The sequence below is a fragment of the Rhopalosiphum padi genome, chromosome 3 (genome assembly GCF_020882245.1).
Source record: "Rhopalosiphum padi isolate XX-2018 chromosome 3, ASM2088224v1, whole genome shotgun sequence".
NCBI classification, from domain to species: domain Eukaryota; kingdom Metazoa; phylum Arthropoda; class Insecta; order Hemiptera; family Aphididae; genus Rhopalosiphum; species Rhopalosiphum padi.
Genome location: NC_083599.1, coordinates 19,736,950 through 19,756,919, shown reverse-complemented (window position 1 = coordinate 19,756,919; position 19,970 = coordinate 19,736,950). Strand labels below are relative to the sequence as shown.

General features: G+C 27.1%; 2 protein-coding genes across 2 annotated transcripts; one reads left to right on the top strand and one right to left on the bottom strand.

The window, feature by feature from the left end:
- The first annotated feature begins 335 nt into the window (after positions 1-335).
- LOC132927163 (RNA-binding protein 34) lies at positions 336-6,000 on the top strand. Its single transcript, XM_060991633.1, is given in 8 exon segments — positions 336-516; positions 665-747; positions 1,993-2,120; positions 2,122-2,375; positions 2,448-2,827; positions 3,932-4,050; positions 4,244-4,450; positions 5,859-6,000. Coding segments are annotated over 7 exon segments (1,227 nt in total). The 5' UTR covers positions 336-516; positions 665-671; the 3' UTR covers positions 5,922-6,000.
- A 1,538-nt stretch (positions 6,001-7,538) lies between these two features.
- Positions 7,539-17,270, bottom strand: LOC132924868 (REST corepressor spr-1-like). Its single transcript, XM_060989308.1, has 9 exons — positions 17,232-17,270; positions 17,127-17,181; positions 11,844-11,909; positions 11,701-11,772; positions 11,427-11,638; positions 11,190-11,363; positions 8,156-8,250; positions 7,861-8,035; positions 7,539-7,796 (listed from the first exon to the last, which is right to left on the bottom strand). The coding sequence occupies exons 1-9, from the start codon at positions 17,268-17,270 to the stop codon at positions 7,599-7,601; spliced, it is 1,086 nt and encodes a 361-aa protein (XP_060845291.1). The 3' UTR covers positions 7,539-7,598.
- Positions 17,271-19,970: the final 2,700 nt, after the last annotated feature.

Genomic DNA, 19,970 nt, shown 5'->3' with positions numbered 1-19,970 from the left:
CTATATAATTTGTCATAAGGTACCCACTACCTAGGTACCTACATTATTAAAAAAAACGAATTCACTAATTTAACCAATGTTCTCATTTCAAACATTTACCCTTCATACATTTCAAACATTGTATTCCCTTAAAACAGCGGACACTGTCACCGAAATGTTTGTTCGCTATTCGGAGATTTCACTGTATATTCTTTCGAATTGAAAATTATAATTGATACCAAACCCATAAACATAACCGTGTATTATTCTGTGTTTTATAGTGATAACGCTAACAACAATAATATTGTGATAACAATTTTCGTTTAGAAAATGCTACAAGCACGTGACAATACAATTTGATAGTGAAATATTTGAATATCATTATTTTATACTTTTATCGATCTGTAATCTGTAGACTACAGACTATAGTTTCGAATTTTCTATATTTAATTAGAAGAGAACATTATTTTGAATAGTAATTTAATCAAATAACAATTTTGTTTGACATTATATTATTTACGTGTCAATCCACAGATCGTAAGTACTCGGAATTTAGTATATTTAGTTAAATTTTTTTTTTCTGTTCATTAAATATAAATTGTTGAATATTTTTAATTTTGAACAAAAAAATAATTATGTGTTGTAGTTATTAGTACCTTATCAAATACGCGTTTTAATTTTACAGATATATCATGGATAATGAGTACAAAGTTGGAGCATTGTGCGAATTGATAGCATCAAAAGGAAATAAAAAGAAAACTAAAAAAGGTAGGACCTTATATATTTGTATATTATTTAAAGTAATGTATATTAATTTTCAATTATATTATGGCCTATTTGTCTCATATACTGCATACTGCCTACCAGAATTATATTACCTACAGCAGAGATTCCCAAACTTTTCCTACTCGAGGCGCCCTTTTAGAACTGAAGTTTGCTCATAAAGTTGGCGTCCTTAATAAAATGTACGACCTTTTTTAAATAAAATATTTATTTCATATAATTATTCACTGAAATATTTAATATTAATTTTATTAGGTAAAGTAAATTAGACTTAGTTTTTTTTTTTGTAGAAAACAATTGAATTAGTGAGATGGATGCGCCTGGACACCGCTGCATAGTTTTTTAAATCTTTGAATCAAACTTGATACCGTTACTCTCATTTCTGCAGCCGCGGCTCCCCTGACAACACACCAGGGCGCTGCGGCACACAGTTTGGGAATCTCTGACCTACAGTAAATTATAAGTCTAATATGACAAAGATCTTTATTTGTTTTTATCAATAAAGTGCTAAATTGACGTAAAAACATAAATTTACTAAGCATAGATTTCTTAAAAAAATTAGCACTTTTTATAATACTTATGGCATAAATACATGAAAGATATAAAATATTTTGGATTACCAATTGCAAGAAGAATAATTAAGTCAGTTAATGTATTATTCCTAGTCGTTTACTTTATAATTTATAATTATAAACATTATAAATTATTTTTATTATTTATAATTTAATTACTAACTATTTGTTAAATTTACAAACATAGCATAATAGAATTTAACGTGCTCTATATAATTAAAATTGCTATGTAGTTTTTAAAAATATATTATCTTCATCGCTAAATATTATAATTAAAGATACATCGGTGATAACATATCTGAAAGATAGACAAGCATAAAATAAACATGCCAAAATTAATAATTAAATAATTATTAACATTCTTCATATTATCACCTAATTGTTTTATGGTTGAATAAGTTTATAATTAATTTATAGGTAGTGACGGTAGTGTATAATATTATAATATGAAATAGATTTTAGTTAGTATCATTCAAGAGGAGTGCCATAATATGTTATAAGTACATAAGATCATTAATTAATTAATTTAAAAATTGTAGCAATATATTCTATAAAGTATCAAGGTGCAAATTTTAATTTATAATATTTAATATCAATACAATCCTTTAAAGATTACATTATAACTTTAATTTATGTACAATAATGTTTTATGCTTTAGATAAAAAGGCGAAAGAGAATATTGAGTGTCAACTCCAATCAGATACAAATTTGAATGATTTACCTAAAAAAGAAAATGCAGAAAAATCCAAGAAGAGAAAATCCAAGAATTCGAATGAACAATCAACAAAAAAAAATTAAAAAAAATACTAAAATTTCTTTAGTTTCTCCACAAATTGAAACTGTTGATATAAAACCAGAAAAAATCGCAGAAACCAATGAAACAAATCAAATCAATGAAGACACAAATTCAGGAGTTAATGAATCAAAAAGTTTTGAAAAAACAATTAAAAAAAAAAAAGATAAAAAATCGAAAGACAATTCAACTAAGCCTAATGATAAAACTAAGAAAATTGATAAAAAATTCTCTACAACTAACTCATTGTAAGTATTTTATAATTAAAATTATAGTATAATGTTTATAATAATAAATGTTTGTAATAATTCTGTTAATAGAGATATAAAATCTTCAGAGGATTATACTGAAAAAGAGTCGAGAACTGTGTTTGTTGGAAATGTTCCAGTTAATGTTAAAATGACTGCTGTAAAAAATTTATTTAAACAGTTTGGAGAAGTAGAAACTACTAGATTAAGAAGTGTAGCTGTCAAAAATCTTGATGTACCTAAACGTGTATCTATAATGAAAGGAGATTTTCATCCGCAGAGAGATACTGCTAATGTGTATGTACGTTTCAAAACTATCGAACAGGCACAAAAAGCATTGGTTTTAAACGCCACACAGTTTGAAGGACATACAATAAGAGTAGACATGGCTTTAAATACAGGTCATAAACAAAATATGAAAAAAGGAATATTTATTGGAAATCTACCTTATAGTGAGTGTTATTAAATTAAAAATTTTTATTATTTTTTTCTACAAAATCAATTTCTAACTATACATTTTTAACATTGATAATCGATATCCAGAGGTGTGGACTACATATGAGTAAAGATTTTTACTATTTAAATATTAAAAAAAATTTAAGTTACTAAATTTTAGTTTTAATAGGAATATAAGAAACAGTACATTATTGTAACAGTTAAAGTAGGTAAACGAAAACATTTAATATTGAAATTATATAATATAGTATTAGTATATTAATATATTGACACGGTTGTCACACAATCATAAACAAGATTAGGTCTTAGTGAAACAAATTATTTAATTAGTTGTAATTTATGATTGAATTATTAATATTGTTGTTTGTTTCTGACCTTGGGTAATCTTGTTACAGGGTTTTTGATATGAGTAAATTACTGATAATTGAAAATAATAATTTAATCCCGAGTTTCCTGATTTGATGACAATTTTTTATTTGTTCATTAATCACTTACATTACTAATTACTGTAGCAAATGCAGAACTTAAATTAATTAAAAATTAGAGTTTTAAAAAATTAAATTTATTATTGTTGTTGTTTACTTAAGATTGGAGCAGAAAAAAATTATTTTTATTGTAATTATAATATTGTTATTTAATATATAATTCAAGAAAATATTGATTTACTATGCATAATTATTTATTTTGTATACAAATTAAAAGCCCAATATTTAGTAAATTGGGTTAGAGATATAATAAGGCCTCAATAAACATATAGTAAAACTCACCTGAGACGATTTTGTCCTAGATAGTCCCTAGACATTTACTATAATCGCATAATATGACACTTATCTGATTAAGACATACTCTTTTGAGATGATCTCTTGAAGAGCGTCTTAAGCAAGTTCTACTGTAGTTTTGCCACTGTTGATACATACAGGTTTTGAAGTTTATAATTGCTTGAACCAATAATTATAAATAAAAATATATCAATATAATTTATAAAAATTTAAATATTTTAATAAGCATTTTAAAAATGTATTGACAAAATGGTAATTGTTGTTGAGCAATATTGTTATTGTATAATATATTTAGATGTAAAAATATTTACTTTTTTGCAGGTATTCAGGAAGATGAAATATGGAACTATTTTAAAGATTGTGGATCAATATCAGCTGTGCGTATAGTCCGTGATAATGCAACAGGTGTGAGCAAAGGTTTTGGATATGTAGATTTTGAAGTGAGTAAACATTTTTTTAGTTTGTTATAGTTTTTTTAGAACTAAAATATGTATTATGTTTAATTATCTAAATTTTATTATTTCAATTTAAAAATAAACACCATATCCCTGTAAATTTGAAAATTGGTACTTACATACAAAAAGTTTTTTAATTAAAAAACAAGCAAATTTAACTTATGTGTTTTTATTACAGACTAAAGAATCTGTTGAATTAGCTATGCAAATCAAAGGGAAAAAGGTTCAAAATAGAGAAATTCGCGTTAAAAGGATTGAAACAAAAAAAAATACAAATAAGGTGTTTGACAAAAAACCATCACTATTTAAAAGAACCAAACCTATTGTTAATAGAAGTAGTCAAAACTTCCAAGGAGAAATAATAAAACCAAAAACACAAAAAAAGGTAAGAATTTATTTATGAAATTCAAATTATTAAATTATGTTTATTAAGTATACACAGTTGAAGTTGAAGGGACAGGAAAAAAAAGTTAGAGTTATCCAAATAAAATTTCAAAATACAAAGGTATTTTTTTAAAACAGTACAATATATTAATTCCTATATACCTATTTACTATAATATGTATAAAAAAATATTTACTATTTATGTATTATTTATAATTTTAAAAAGATATGTATAAACAAAAATTATTTAAAAGAGGTATTTATTTTTGTTCGAGTATCGCTGTCGCTTGCAACATTTGCAGTGAATCGTTCTATTTTATTTAAAGCTTCAAAAAATTTATCACTGTTTTTAATAAATCGCCTCAATTAATTATAATACATCTGTGCTTGTAGAATCATAGGAATGGGGATTTAATTCATTCTTCTTCCTCTTCTTCCTCCAATGATTGAGTACATCTTAAAGATGACAAAATAATACCACTTATCAGTAACGATAACATTAATGACCTTATTTTCTATAGTAAATATACATAGGTGCATGAAGGAAATATTACAATTTTATATAATATTAATAAAACTCGAAATAAACAAGATTTTTTCTCATTGTATAAATAGGAAATTCTAGGGACCAGGGAAAAAGTTTGAGGAATCGACGATTTCGATTTAACCAAGTTCGACTGTATCTGAATTAGTTAATTATCATTTATCAATAATCACCAAATTATAAATTATATTATACATTATTATTGTTAATTTATCAAGTGTATGTATTGATAAAAAAAAAATCTCTTTATATATTCTTATAACCCATATGCATTTTATTCTTTGTTTATTCATACTTTACTCTATTCAAAATAATAGTATATAAATTTGGTGCACAGACAACTGCATTTTGTATGTTTTTAAACCTCTACTGATGATTGCTGGTTGACAGTAGTGAGGATATATGCCCATTCGCCCCATTAATAACATGTTTATGTCCACCTTCTGGTGTTTTCTTATTTTAAATAGAGTATAAGTACAAACATAATTTTCAATTGTTTATAATCAATAAGTATATAAAATGATTCTTACTTTATGGTATTAGTATACCAATACTCCTCATAATTTTTTTCGTGTCTATCTTCACCATTAAGTATATTCAACATAATAGTTCTTTTTGATTCTGTCCATCTATCGCTATCTTCTACAGGGCGTAAATCTTTGCTCTCAGGTATCTATTTGGTGACTTCTTCAATTACATGTTCTCAACACCACCATACATGTTTTGCCAACATATCTTTCTGTTTTCCTTTGTTTGCCACTATGTCTAAGTTGTTCTACATATTTATAATCATAGTTGCATTTTAAGAATACACAATGTTAAATAATTATGTTATATTAATTACATTTTTTTCTGTTTATTTTAGAAACAAAAGCCAACAAAAACTGATTTAATGAGAAAGAAGATTGCTAAAAAATTAAATGCTTAATTTAATTTGTATTGACTAATAAAATTAAAAATTTACAAAAGAATATTTAATTTTAATTAAAAATTATCAATTAGTTGAATTGTTAATAAATTTGTCAATTTAAATAATATTTAATCCTCTAACTCAGTGGTATCCAACCCCGTGGCCCACGAAGGTATTCTGTGTGACCCGTCACAAATTTATAAATCAATTTTTTTTTCATTTGTTGATATACTGATCATTATACTTTTATATTTGGTGGCCTGCTCGGAGACGATTGTTTACGAAAGTGGCACGCCGAACAAAAAAGGTTGGGCATCACTGCTCTAACTTGAGGTTACAGTCGCAATGTAGCAGAAATACATTGCATTTATTCTGGTGTAAGAAGGCAAGGCACCCACTTGCAAGACAAGCTTCGTGTGGCCAAATTAAAAACTACATTGCTAACTGAAATTTTGAACCACGGGCGTGCTAACTGTAATTTGTTGTTTTTCACTAATGATGCAGCAGCTGTAGTCTACAACCTTGATGCGAGATGTTGAAAGCATCTCTACCTAAGCTCGTCTATGCTATCCTCAAATACTTAATATCACTTGTTAAAAGTTACCTAGTTCGTAGCATATTCACCATAAACCGTAGTTAATAATTCATGTCTTTTCACTTGTTCCCAAATTTTACACTACAATGTTACTGTAATTTTTTACTCATGTTGAAAATGATAAGTGAATATGTAACACACATTACGTGGATAATTACTGCATGATAGACTTGAATACAGGTATGTAAATATTTAAAAGCATGAGCTACACAAGGAGTATCAAATTTTTTTGGTTCACAGCTATATGATTTCGAAAACTATTTAAATTATTCCCATACAATGATAATGATAAAATAAACAATTCTACATTATTTATTGCAGATAGGGCTCCCACAATAATAACAAGTAATGTATAGCTTGAAAACTCCAGGGCTACATGATTGTATGCAAATTTACCACATTTCTTAACAAAAATTCCATCAGAACCGCTATTATCATTACTTTTTTAAACAGCCCTCATCTAATATATAGCATTAGTATAAGGCATGTAATCATAGGCTTGACCTTTTTACTTTTAAATGAAAAGCTGTGGTATTGATTTCTCCATTATTATTTTAATACATTCAAATGTCATTCAGAAAAATGTTTTCAAAAACATTAATAGATTTTGAAATAATCTTTGTTATTTAAATAAAAGAATCACCTAGTATATTTTAACAATGATTCCATAATCTGGTTTTATATCATAAGTGCTGTGATTTAAAATGCACTAAAAAAATGTGCTAGCAATTTCAAAATATACTAAATAAACTTAATAAAAAAATTCACAATTATCTAAATAGTTTAAATGATATCAGTCATAAATGTTGAATATGCGTAAAATACTTAAATCATACATACAAAAATATGCTGATTAAAATTTGAATTATTTAGGTATGTTTTATTATACTAGGTACCTATATTCTACTAATTTATTTTTACTTCTAAATAAAAGGCATTAACCTAATAAATAATAATCATATGCTATTGAAATTGTATTGAAAGATTAGATATTAAAAAATCTTGTTACAGTTTATAAAATATATATTATGGTACAACAATTACATTATATTTCAGTACAATTTATTTTTTTAATCAATAATTATGTTATAGGTATTTCTTCATAATTTCTTAACACGTGTTCTTATAATGGTTAATCTTCCCTTAAATGTATCTTGAATTGCACGCAAACATCTAGTATTGTTACAAAAAGGAAAAATGCAATTCTTCATGGGTTCACGGTTTCTATAATCAATTTTATCCAATTTAAGCTTCTTGTATAAACTCCTGGTCATTATAGCTTGATTGTTGGACTGTATCTGTCATTAAGAATAACAAAGTTATATATCACATAGGTTTAATTATTTATTTTAATAATACAACCTCATTGTCTATTGCTAATAAATTAGTTTCTCCTTGACCATTCGATATAGACACAATAGACTGAAGATTATCTTGATTATTTAACATTTCTTGTGGTGATAAATGAGCAAATTTCAAATGAATATCGTCTGGACATGGTAGATATAAGTATGGTCTATTACGTTCATTGAACTTACTGATTGTGTAAAACAAATTAATTCACCAATATGTAATTTAAAAATATTAATAATAATTTAAAAGTAATAATTAATAATCAACAATATACAATTTTAAGTATTCACAATTAATTTCATACCTGAAATATGTAAAACATTGTTCACACATTGCATCTTGAGTTTGATGAAAGCTAATATAACAAAATCCACAAAGTGGGCATAGTGGTTGTGGATCCTTGGAATACATGAAAATAAAAATGCACTTATGTTTAGATGAAAACATATCATTGTATATCAATAATACAATTAATATTAATTATGAGGATGTTGCAGTAAAATTACTGTTTCGTGACATCATATTTAGGCAAAACTTGTGTTTTTATCCCTGAGCTTATGACAAAATTAGAGTAAAATAAAAATTAGTAATTATTAAAGGCCAGATTTTGTATTTAATGCATGTTAATATTTTTATAAGTAATTACATGCAGTACATGGATTTTCATCAATCATAAATTTAAATAAATAATATTATAAATTTTGGATATTACAAATTTACAAATACATTCAAATGTTTCAATTTAATTTTATAATTTTATGTATAGTTATTATATACAAATTTGTTCCACAACACAAAATTTTGAAAATATTTTTAAAAATATGCACCCATAACAAACGTTGATGTAGAACGAAATTCTTCTGTATACTATAGACATATTAATATATTGTCATAAACTGAGGCATAATTTAACTTAGATCAATATGTTTCAATATTATTATTACTTATTGAATTTTCAATAACGATTATATTAGAGGTTTATAATTTTTTTATCACCTTCATAGAATATATCATAAATAATATTGTAGGTAATTTATTTTTTTTTTCATCATTAATGTTATGTTTTGATTTTATAACTTTACAATAAATAAATAGCTGTAATAATCAAAATTTTTTTTGCATATTTTATGCTTTTTTAAATGCATATAAATCTGGTCTATGGTTAATGGTTATTATAAAATTGAAATATTTAATCTATGATTGTACAACAGTTTTCAATAAAATTTTAACTATAAGTCTATAAACCTCAATATTAGAATGTGTATTTGATTAATTTATTTCATGTATATTATTATGCTTAAAAATGTAAAGCATTGCAAGATAATTTGAATATTTATTATTTCAACTTGATAATATAAGTTATTTTTATTTAAGAAACTAACATTAGTAGTAAAAAAAATGATAAATTCTGAAAGGAATGTGTATTGCGTTCAAAGATTTAGAAAAGACATTTTAAAAATTATAATGTAAAGATACTTCCTAGACATAAAACAATAATCACATAGATGAAAGAATAATATAATATTATATAATATAATAATATAATATTTATCAGCTATAATAACACCAGTGCATGAACAGGCACAACTTATTTAATGAATCAATACTGAGCTAATGATCCTTTAAACAGAAATTTATGGTCCATGGTTGATTAATTAAATAATTTTTTTCATGCAACTAAGTATAAAAGAATACTAGAAAAATAAACAGCTATAAATGGAAAAGACTTATTTCCACTTATAAAGTAGGTTTTCCACCCTCATCAATATTATTTAATATCTATATTGAATAACTTATAAAGTAGATCAGAAACAAAATACACTTGTTGTCAGTCATTTGTTAAATGTGAACGGGTAGTTTCAGTTTTGTTTATTATTAATTTATCTATTCTATAACAGTGACTTTTTCAATTTAAATTCCTCAATTTTCTCTTCCCATCCAAACTTAAATCCTACATCATATCATGCCAATTTAGTAAGATCATTGTTGTCTTCAACTTTACTTATATCTCTTCCAAACAAACCGATTTCTCCTGCCAAAATTGTGTAAGAAATTATCAAGATTCGGCTAAAAAAAGCACTTGGACATGATCAGATAACAAATAAATAAGAAAAATATTTATTTAAAAATAAATTCTGTTCCTCAATCATATCTATAGTCTTTATCTATAGTCCTTTTTTTCTTATTTCCCTTCTATCTGAAGGCATTCAGTTATTCAGCTTTTATTATTATGATCTCTAAATCAGCATAATATATAACCAAAATCAAAATGTGAATTCCATCTCAATTGTTTCACTAAATGTCAAATCCATATAATCATAGATACAATTTCATCGTTTCTCTAAACTAAAAAATTTGGTCACAAGGAATTTCTCTACATAATATTATATCTTAGGCTTTTAATCGCTTTTAATCGCAACAAGCTTCTATTTTAAATACTTATCTCACAAACTAGTCTTATTCAGTACTTCAGAATGTCAAAAAAAAAAAAAAAAATAAATAAATATTAAAAATGAAATAATTTAGTATAGTTACCTATCAACTATATTCTCTGTAATATCTACAATGCAGATATACCTACATTAGATTAAACTCTCCTCGTCACATTTGTTGATGAAACTGCAATATTTGCTTAATAATAATGCAGATTTTTGTCATACAATTTAAAATTAAAAATAAATAAAACTGTAGGTTAGGTTAAAAATTTAAAAACTTTTTAAAAAGGTTTAATTAAAGTCTTGAGTCTTGGAAAAACAGGAAAATTAAAATGAATGACAAAAAATCCTCTCGAGTGAAATTTTTCCTGAAGAGAAAGGAATAATCTCTATTCAAATGTAACAATAAATTCCACTGCAACCATCAATTAAACACCTAGGTAACGCTTCGAATAAAAGGTTATAATGGTTAAATCACACTAAAAACACTAAACAGCTAACTCTTGTCTTCATTTAATTCATCTATACTAAGTCCAATACGAGTCTTAAAAAATGTACTTGTATAAAATAATAATATATAAATGATAAATAAACACTAACAAATAAATAGCCTAAAATTTCCCGTTGAGTGCCACATTATATATATCCTATTAAATGTTAAAATAATAATAAAGATATACAATTTAAATTTTAAATAGTCATACAATTGTATAGTTGTATACAATTTAATTTGAATGTATTAAACTGAAAATAATATTTTATTATTATATATACTAAACCAATAAACTATGAATATTTTCTATTTAATTTTATAGTATAGAATCTAATTTAACTAATCACTTATAACAATTATTGAATTATATGGTATGGCAATTTTGAATTAATAATTTATCTTATATTTACCTTATTATTGAGCGTTGACATTGCTGAACTGGATTGTTCATTGACAAATCTATTTTCACAAAACGGTTCGGTTAAGTTATTCAATTTATGAACTTCAATACCATACCAAGCAGTTTTCTTTTTTTTACGTAGATAATAATAACCAATTATAGTTTTCAACGATTTATCAGGTAGCTAAAAAATTAATTTAAAAAAATGTGAGAATTAAATAATTAACTTTAATTATATTTAAGTTACTATTTTTTTAATTTCTAAAAAGTTTTTTCCAAATTGTTGGAAGGCGACCTCGAAATTATTTTTGTCAATTATCGACCAATTTAGAACTTGTGAAAAAACTGGTAAATCTTGAATAGATTTAACGAAGTTGTAATTATTCCATAACAGCAAACCCAAAGATTGTTCAATATCATAACCATATTTTTTTTTTGCAAAATATATGTAGTCATTTACTGTAAGAAATAAATTTCAAATATATTTTCTTAAAATAAAAAAAAAGAAGAATTAATATTACACTTAACATCTGCAATTTTTTTGGGTGGTAACCATACTAATAATGAATTTTGTTGCTGGTTACACTTGTTTTCTGTAAATAATAAAATCATAACAATATCGATAAATGTATAAAATAACAATATTATTCATCGCAGTATGTACTTGTGTGTGACAACAGCTCCGGAATATCAGCCTGATAATCAGACCCCACTCTAATTGTTTTCTCTACTAAAAAAATAAATAATTTCAATTAGATATTTTTAATTATACTAGAAAACAATTTACATATATGAGTACAAATCCATGAAATATTGGACTTAACAATATCATGTCAACTTAATATTAAACACAAAAAATACGATAGCACGACAATAACAAATTACATGGATTAAGACAAATATATTATCAAAATTTGACTACAAATGTAAAAATGTTATTTACATTTTATATTCAATAACTTTTAATCATTTATCAGATAAATAAATGGAACACAATATTCATTAGTTCTAAAGTAAACATTAACTTTTTAATGTGTTTTCAAAATACTTATATACAATGTTTAATTTTAATACCTAAGGCTAGGACAATTAATAAAAAATTTTTCTTAAGTTGATATTACAGGAATAAAAAAAAAAAAAAAAATTTATCATAAAGTCACATGTTTCATAATAAATACAATTATGAGTGGAACTGTCCACATCAAGTGACAATTGACTCCTATCTTAAGACCCAATGAATAACAAATATTAATTCACAATTGGTCTAGACTCAGAACACCTATCTTCTCAAATACTAGCTACATACTTGACTGACTTATATAATACTATATTGTCACATTATTTAAATGATAATATATGCAAAGCTTGCATAAAGTCGGATACAATATTTTCTACAGAAATAGGGAGAGCTTTAATTGTGGCAGACATAAGGCGACAAAGTCCATTTTATTTTCAAAAAGTACAAATGTGCACTCCTAATTTTTTTCTCATACAAACACTGCAAATAGGTAAACAAAGCTTACTATTTCTTTCAATAAAATCATTGATACCCAACATTTTGTGTTTGGAATTTGTATAGCAACGTTGCTTGCCTATTTTCAAAACTTTTGAATTTTTGTTAGCCATACTTCCTGATCCTGAATAACACTAATGTATATAACGTGTGAGCACAAAGTTAAATTAAAAATTCAAACTATGCAGGTAATAAACAAAACATGAGTAAAATCATACATAAGTAATAAAAATCAAAAATCGTGAATAGTAATTAAAAGCAAAACACCGATTGTCGGCTGAAATACTAGATAGACTTCTCACTCACAAGAGACAAGTCTACACTCTCATATATCTATATAAGTTACTTAATGGTCATTGGTCAAACACTCATACTATTTTTATTATCAATGCGACTAAGTGTACAAATACACATGTATAGGAGCATATCACGAACTATAACTTATATACACAGATAGTATAGAAGTCCGTGCTTATATACTAGTCAGCGACTTGTAATTTATAGTGAATAGAGTATATTAAGATTTAAGATTTCAAAATATACCTATTATACCTATAAAAATAAGGACTCGCTATCATTTTATTCTAGCAGTGCTCCGTGTGGACAAGTTTGTGTCGTGACTCGCCCGACTATTAACACATGATTACAATACAAGCAACTGGTGTATTTGATAAATAATAGGGAAATTCGATGTTTGAAAGTACCTAGGTAAAAATTCAACTGCGAATGAACGCATCGATGATGTATTATAAAGTATTTTAATAAAATTTGGAAAATATGGCCCGTTTTTCACAAAGCAACAGGTAGATCTTTGAAATTGTTTGTTTACTATCTCTATACATTGTCCAATATACACCTCAAATAACAATCAATAAAACGCAAGCAACCAACAGTCACAGGGCGCAGATACGACGCCGAACCATAGACAATAATATCTCCTTTGTTTTTATGCATTACTAGATTTGAATAATAACAATTATAATTATATTATAATAATAGTATAATACATACTAATCAATGATACTGCAGTAGGAACTGTAGGGTCTCGTTATTGGGCGAATGTAAATGCCTACACGATAAAATAAGGTACATATGTAAGTTCCTACACGGTAAAAAACAGATACATGTGTAAGTTCCTACACGGTAAAAAAAGGTACACGTGTAAGTTCCTACACTAAGTATATTATAAGTTATCAATCTAATATCAGTTATATCATATTATAATACTGTCATACATTTTAACCATTTATTCTATATAATATATAATTCTTTATAATATTTAATAATTTACCTAATAAATATTATCAATTTAATAATTTTAATATAATAAAACAATAAAAAAAATATTATATTTTTTGAAGTTTATTTCTAAAGCTTAAAGCTTTAACGTAGTCATATTGATTAATTTTTTTAGTTGAATATTCTTTTATATTTTGATTCATAAAACTTTCTTTTTCGGCATGTTTTTGACTTATTTTAATTACTAAGTTACTATCAGTTGTTCTTATTTTTATACATGTATTAACTTGAAATAATTTGAGAATTTCGATAATTTTAAAAATATGCGGATGTTGATGATAAAATTTAAATTAGATAGATAGCTTATATAAATTATATATTATATAGAATAGAGGGTTAAAATGTATGACAGTATTTTATAGACGTAGATTGATAACTTATAATTATATTCCTAGTGTAGGAACTTACACGTGTACCTTTTTTTACCTTGTAGGAACTTACACATGTACCTGACTTTCGTCGTGTAGGATACGTACCTTTTTTTCGTGTAGGAACTTACACATCACATATGTAGGAATTAACGTATGTAATTACTAATTTTCTACCTTTTACTCTCGTGTAGGAACTTACGATTCCCCATCCGAAAGACGGGCGCAGCACGTTTGGGTACATAGTATAATTTTTACCTGTAAATGTAGAACATATTCGTGTAGGTAGGTAGGTACATACGTTAATCACCAATGGTAAAAAAAATAAAAATGATTATCTGTCTAAAAGAGATGGTTTGTGTCGTTTGTGAAACGAAGTGTTTCATATTTAAATGTTTAATTTCGATTTGGATTTTTAATCGAAAATATATTTATAAGTTTATTTTATTCGTTGTAATTATTATGGACGTGAACACTAAGCAAACAGCGATGTCACTTTTAAAGCGAAAAGCAACTACTGATCTTAATGTGAAATTGTGAAGCCAAATAAATTTATACGCTAAGAACTACATAACTACCCAGTTAGAGCATTTAAGTCATTCCAACGTTAGATTATTCAGGAAAAGTATGTATAATGCTAGACGAAAAATATTTTTTAAAATACCAATATTTATACTCAAAGCAAAATCTATGATCTTAATAAAAAAAATTTGTTTCGTGGATTCAGAAAATAGTGTACCATACTAACATAATACGTACACTATGTACCTAAACGTGTCATTTTTCTAGAGATGTGATTTACCCAAATTTGTTGCTTTTAGGGTCTCTATTGTACCCAAACGTGTTTCGGGCCGAAAGACGCAGTTATCCGAACGGGCTTGAGAATTATCGCATCGCTTTATTAATACATACATATATTGGCGCAAATAGCTATAAAATATTAAGGGAGCTGTAACCCTACAAATAAGTACCTATTACCTAATTTAATTCACTTAGTTTCATAGTTTCCAAAAAACTTGGAGGATCGTCTGGGTAATTTTTATTTTCAATAGTAACAACTGTACTATATGAGTACGACTGAATACTTTTTTTGGTATATTAAAGATACTAAATAAGTCTTTTTCATTCATTTTTAATCGCCAAAACAAAACACTTCAAAAATAGGTACTGGAATAGTGCACTGCATAACAGTATCTACTATCTATTCTGTAATCCAACTCCAACTGACCAATTATTAACTGACTTATTAATCGTTATCGTCGCTATACGCCTGCACACAAACACAGTTCGCGGAGAATCCCAAAACCACGATCATTGATCCCACATATATTTATTTATTTATAGTAGGAAATACTCGGAGTTGGAATATTGGACTGTGACCGCTAGGGTCATTGCCGCATGCCCTCATAAAATGTATTAGCTAAAAATATTATTATTAAACTACAGATAGCAAAATAAACTTTAATATTTAGTATTTATATTATTTTAAAATAATTCTGTTACAATATTTATCTAAATAATTTTGCATAGGACGTATAATATCTTATGCTTAAATTATTATTAATTCTTAAAAAATAAAAAAATTGAGGGAGGCTAAGTCCCCTTTAAGTTCCCCTTAATTGCGCCAATGTATACATGCACTTATATCATAATAATAATATTTCTTGACAATATAATTTGTCAATTATATATATATTATCTGACCGTCGACTTACTTGGGCACCATACGTCAAAAGTAAAATTGTCGCACTAAATAACCGCTTTCGTCTCCTTCGACCCTTATTAACTGCCAAAAAAATAAAACTACCTAACAAACTATTAATTTATAAACTACTCCTAAGACCGATCTGGATATATGGTATCCAGCTCTGGGGTGCAGCTAAAGTATCTAATACTAACCGTATTCAAAGGTTTCAATCCAAAATTCTTCGAACAGTTTCAAAAGCTCCAATCTACATCTCCAATAAATCTCTCCACTCTGATTTAAAAATATCAACTGTCACCGAGTTAGCCAAACTACATTACAAGCGTTTCAATAGCCGACTAACCCAACACCCAAACCCTCTTTTACTCAACTCTCATCCGCAACTATTGCAGGCAACCCTAAAAAAAGACTAAAAAGACAGTGGTGTCGTGACCTGCTAAGATAAATTGAAAAAAAAATGTAAAAATGTGTAATATAATCTAACTACTATCTTGACGAAGTACCTCCAATTGGAGGTCTCTTCACTCTGTTATTCCTGTTCTATGTATTATTGTATTATAAATTAAGCTTATTGTTCAAATTTGTAACAGATTGCTAAATAAAGAATTGTTAAAAAAATAAATAAATATATTTTATATATATTCGTACATCGCAACTATTTGCCCCTCTAATAAATTTCCAAGTTCCGCTCACGGTTTTTAGTTATTACGAGTATAAACAATAATAATTATAATTTATAAATAAATCCTTATACAGGCTATTCGCTCGTATACAATTTGTTAACTATATTTTTAATTCCTAAAATATTATCGGGCCATTTAATCTATCATTATAATAATATAATGGTCTACTGGGATTTATCGCGGTGTCACGCTAAGCCAGTCCGCCCCTGGCACCCACGATTTGTCGGTAATAACTATATTCGCCTTTTTACACGCAAGTGGCAACTGCGTTAGGCTTCAATATAATTGTAATAACAAAATGATTTGTCATTAAATAAATAAATAAGAAAACGATGACAATAAAAATATGTTCATCGGCCGGGCGCTAGCCCCGTCTGACCTGATATTGCGTCGAGCCGCTGATGACAACCGCCGTGCACCCGTGGGCGGGAACACTGAGTTCACTGACCTTTACAACGAGTCGGGACGACCAAGCAGTTCGAACCACATTTCGTAGCAACTCGGCGGATTTGTGGAACGACATGTCTCTCCGGTAATACGCACACACGCGAAAACAGATAGGACCGTGTGGGCTCGGTTCACAAACTTCGCGGCGAGTAAAGTATCGGTTTGACGACGAACCCGACAATTATTGACGATCAATTGACACAATCACGGCGGACGCACGATACACCGCGAATGTAACCGCCCGTGCGGTAAAAGGAGGACAAGCCATTTTTTTAGAACGCGTTAGTGGCACCAAGTATAATAATTATTTGAAAAAAGAGCGACGCGGACGAGCAAAAATGCATTGTGCGCACGTATGATATCGCGGAAAAAAGTACGAGTGGGCGGCGTAGTCGACGGATCGACGGTGGTAGACGGAATGCAATAATAACGCAGTACATTCGACAAAGAGTTGAGGCAGACTGCAGACGCGCTCGTCCGTTGTTGATATTTTTATTGCACGCGTAGAGGTGGGGGAGATTATCGTATCGCTTCTATAGAATATTCGCGTAGGTAGTCGATGGCAATAATTTTATCGGCGGTCGAATAAAACAATAAGATATTAAGATGTCAGTTTTAATTGTACTTACCGATCTGAATTGCGTACATGGTCTCCTTTGGAAAACGGAAAACGGGTGCGTATTCTAACTAAAGACGAACGCGAGTTAAAAATACGGATAACAATGTGGAGTGTACGATATTAGCCACAAAAAACGTGCACCACTGTGCAAATAGTCAACATGATTCATTATTTTACAAATAATAATTAGGTAATAAAACTATACATATTAATAAATTATAAAAAAACAATTGTTGAAGAAAACGTCTGTAAAATCAATATAAATAGATTCTATAGCAATAATAGTTACTATTACACCTAGTTGTTTTATTTTTTTAAGACCTTAACCTAATGTTTTTAAAAATACAAAAATATTATTATTTTTATTTTTTTCTAGTTCCAATAAGTAAGGTATAGATAAAAAATTATAAAAATATAATTATATGAGTATCGATTGTAAAAAACTTTAATTATATTTTAAATTTAATTCGTACCTACCTAATATTATTTTTGATCGCTTCGCCGATAACGATATTACAATAATATTATAATAACGATGTATTTTATATAATTTATATAAAAAAGCGTGAACTATATTATGAATCATTATAGGCGCCAGGCGGTACTGGTGCTGAACTAAAATTAAATCTAGAGGGAGCAAAATTTTTTTCTTGTTATCCACCTCTTTTTGCACCATACATATGTTATAATTACATAAGACATAACATACCAAAACAAATTGTACGCTGTGTATGTTATTTGTCGGCCAATTGTTTATCCCTATTCCTCACGACCTGGTAAACATAATTATACATTTATAACTTATAACTTATTTATAAACAGTTATTTGGATACACAGTACACACAGACCCCCATCCATCGAAAAGGGAATGAAGGCGCCAAGGCGGTCGCCTCTCATTAGTTATAGGTTCGGAGCCACTTGTAGACGGTATAGTAGTTAGGTAACGTACCTACGTTCATATACAATTTAATAAACTACCCATAGTTCATAGATACATTAATATTAAAAAATTTTTTTTTTTTAAATTCAATTATAGGTTAATTTTTCGTTTATTTAGATACGAGTACATTATATTTTATATTACATAAGTAATTAATCCAGTTGCTATTAATTCTAATTATAATGTAATATATAATATATTCAAAATAAACTAAAAAAATGTAGTTATTAATAAAATTAATACAACGTATGTGGAGTTTTATTTAATAACTAGGTACCCTATGACTGGGGCATGACTCCATTAGGGAGTGAAAGAGGATGGTATTATACCTGCCATAAATCTATTCAATAATATAACGTAATATTAATTGTATAGTATAACTATAACCTAAACAATTAAATTTTTTATTTCAACTTTAAATAACTAGGAAATAACTATTAATAACTAATACGCTAGTAGTTAAATTAATAATTTAATTATGCTTTTTTTTAATTAATATCAAGGCCTCAAAAACAATGATTATTACCTAAGGTAACATTTACATACTAAAAAATATTATGATAATTACAGATTTTATTTACCTAAGTGGCTAAGTCTATCTTTTTGAAAAGCTTAAAAATATTAGTGGTGTTGTTTTGATTAAGGACTTCTTCGAGTGATGAAAGATTGTCGAGGAGAATAAACGTTGTATTAGTTTTTATCTATTGGTATTTTACAATATTGTATACTTACAATTTTAGAGTAAAATAGTGTAACTTCTTGTTTAAAATTGTACTTACATTTTGAACATTTTAAATACCAACAATTATACTAACCCACTTCTTTCCCGAAAAAGATTTATTTAAACCTTCTATGTACAGACTAAGTTGCAAAGTATTTAAGTATGTGTAATATTATGTGCAGTGTTGGTATTTCGAACTACGCATGGAATTCTAAAACTAAATTGGCCAAGTATCTTATGAAATTTAATAAATATATAGCAGCAGGATACTTTAATATTACCGTGAAAGTTCAAATTAGGATCATATATAAAACCCTAAAACAGTACTTACCTCCTATTTTAACAAGAAATTAAAATATAAAATGTGATTATATATGCTTATATTATATTTGTTTTACAGTCTAGGGAAAACATTTTGTGGTGTCGTAATTATTGATTTGACGTGGACGACCCTCTGTACGTCATATTATAATATATATACTATATAATGCGCGC

What these genes read in the sequence shown, in the direction of transcription:
- LOC132924868 (XM_060989308.1), bottom strand. Translation starts at nt 17,270, where the DNA reads ATGTCGTTCCACAAATCCGCCGAGTTGCTACGAAATGTG. An exon ending in GGAGCTGTTGTCACACACAA is followed by an intron (nt 11,773 to 11,843) that starts GTACATACTGCG and finishes TATTATTTACAG; the next exon opens with AAAACAAGTGTAACCAGCAA. An exon ending in TGTCAACGCTCAATAATAAG is followed by an intron (nt 8,251 to 11,189) that starts GTAAATATAAGA and finishes ATGTATTCCAAG; the next exon opens with GATCCACAACCACTATGCCC.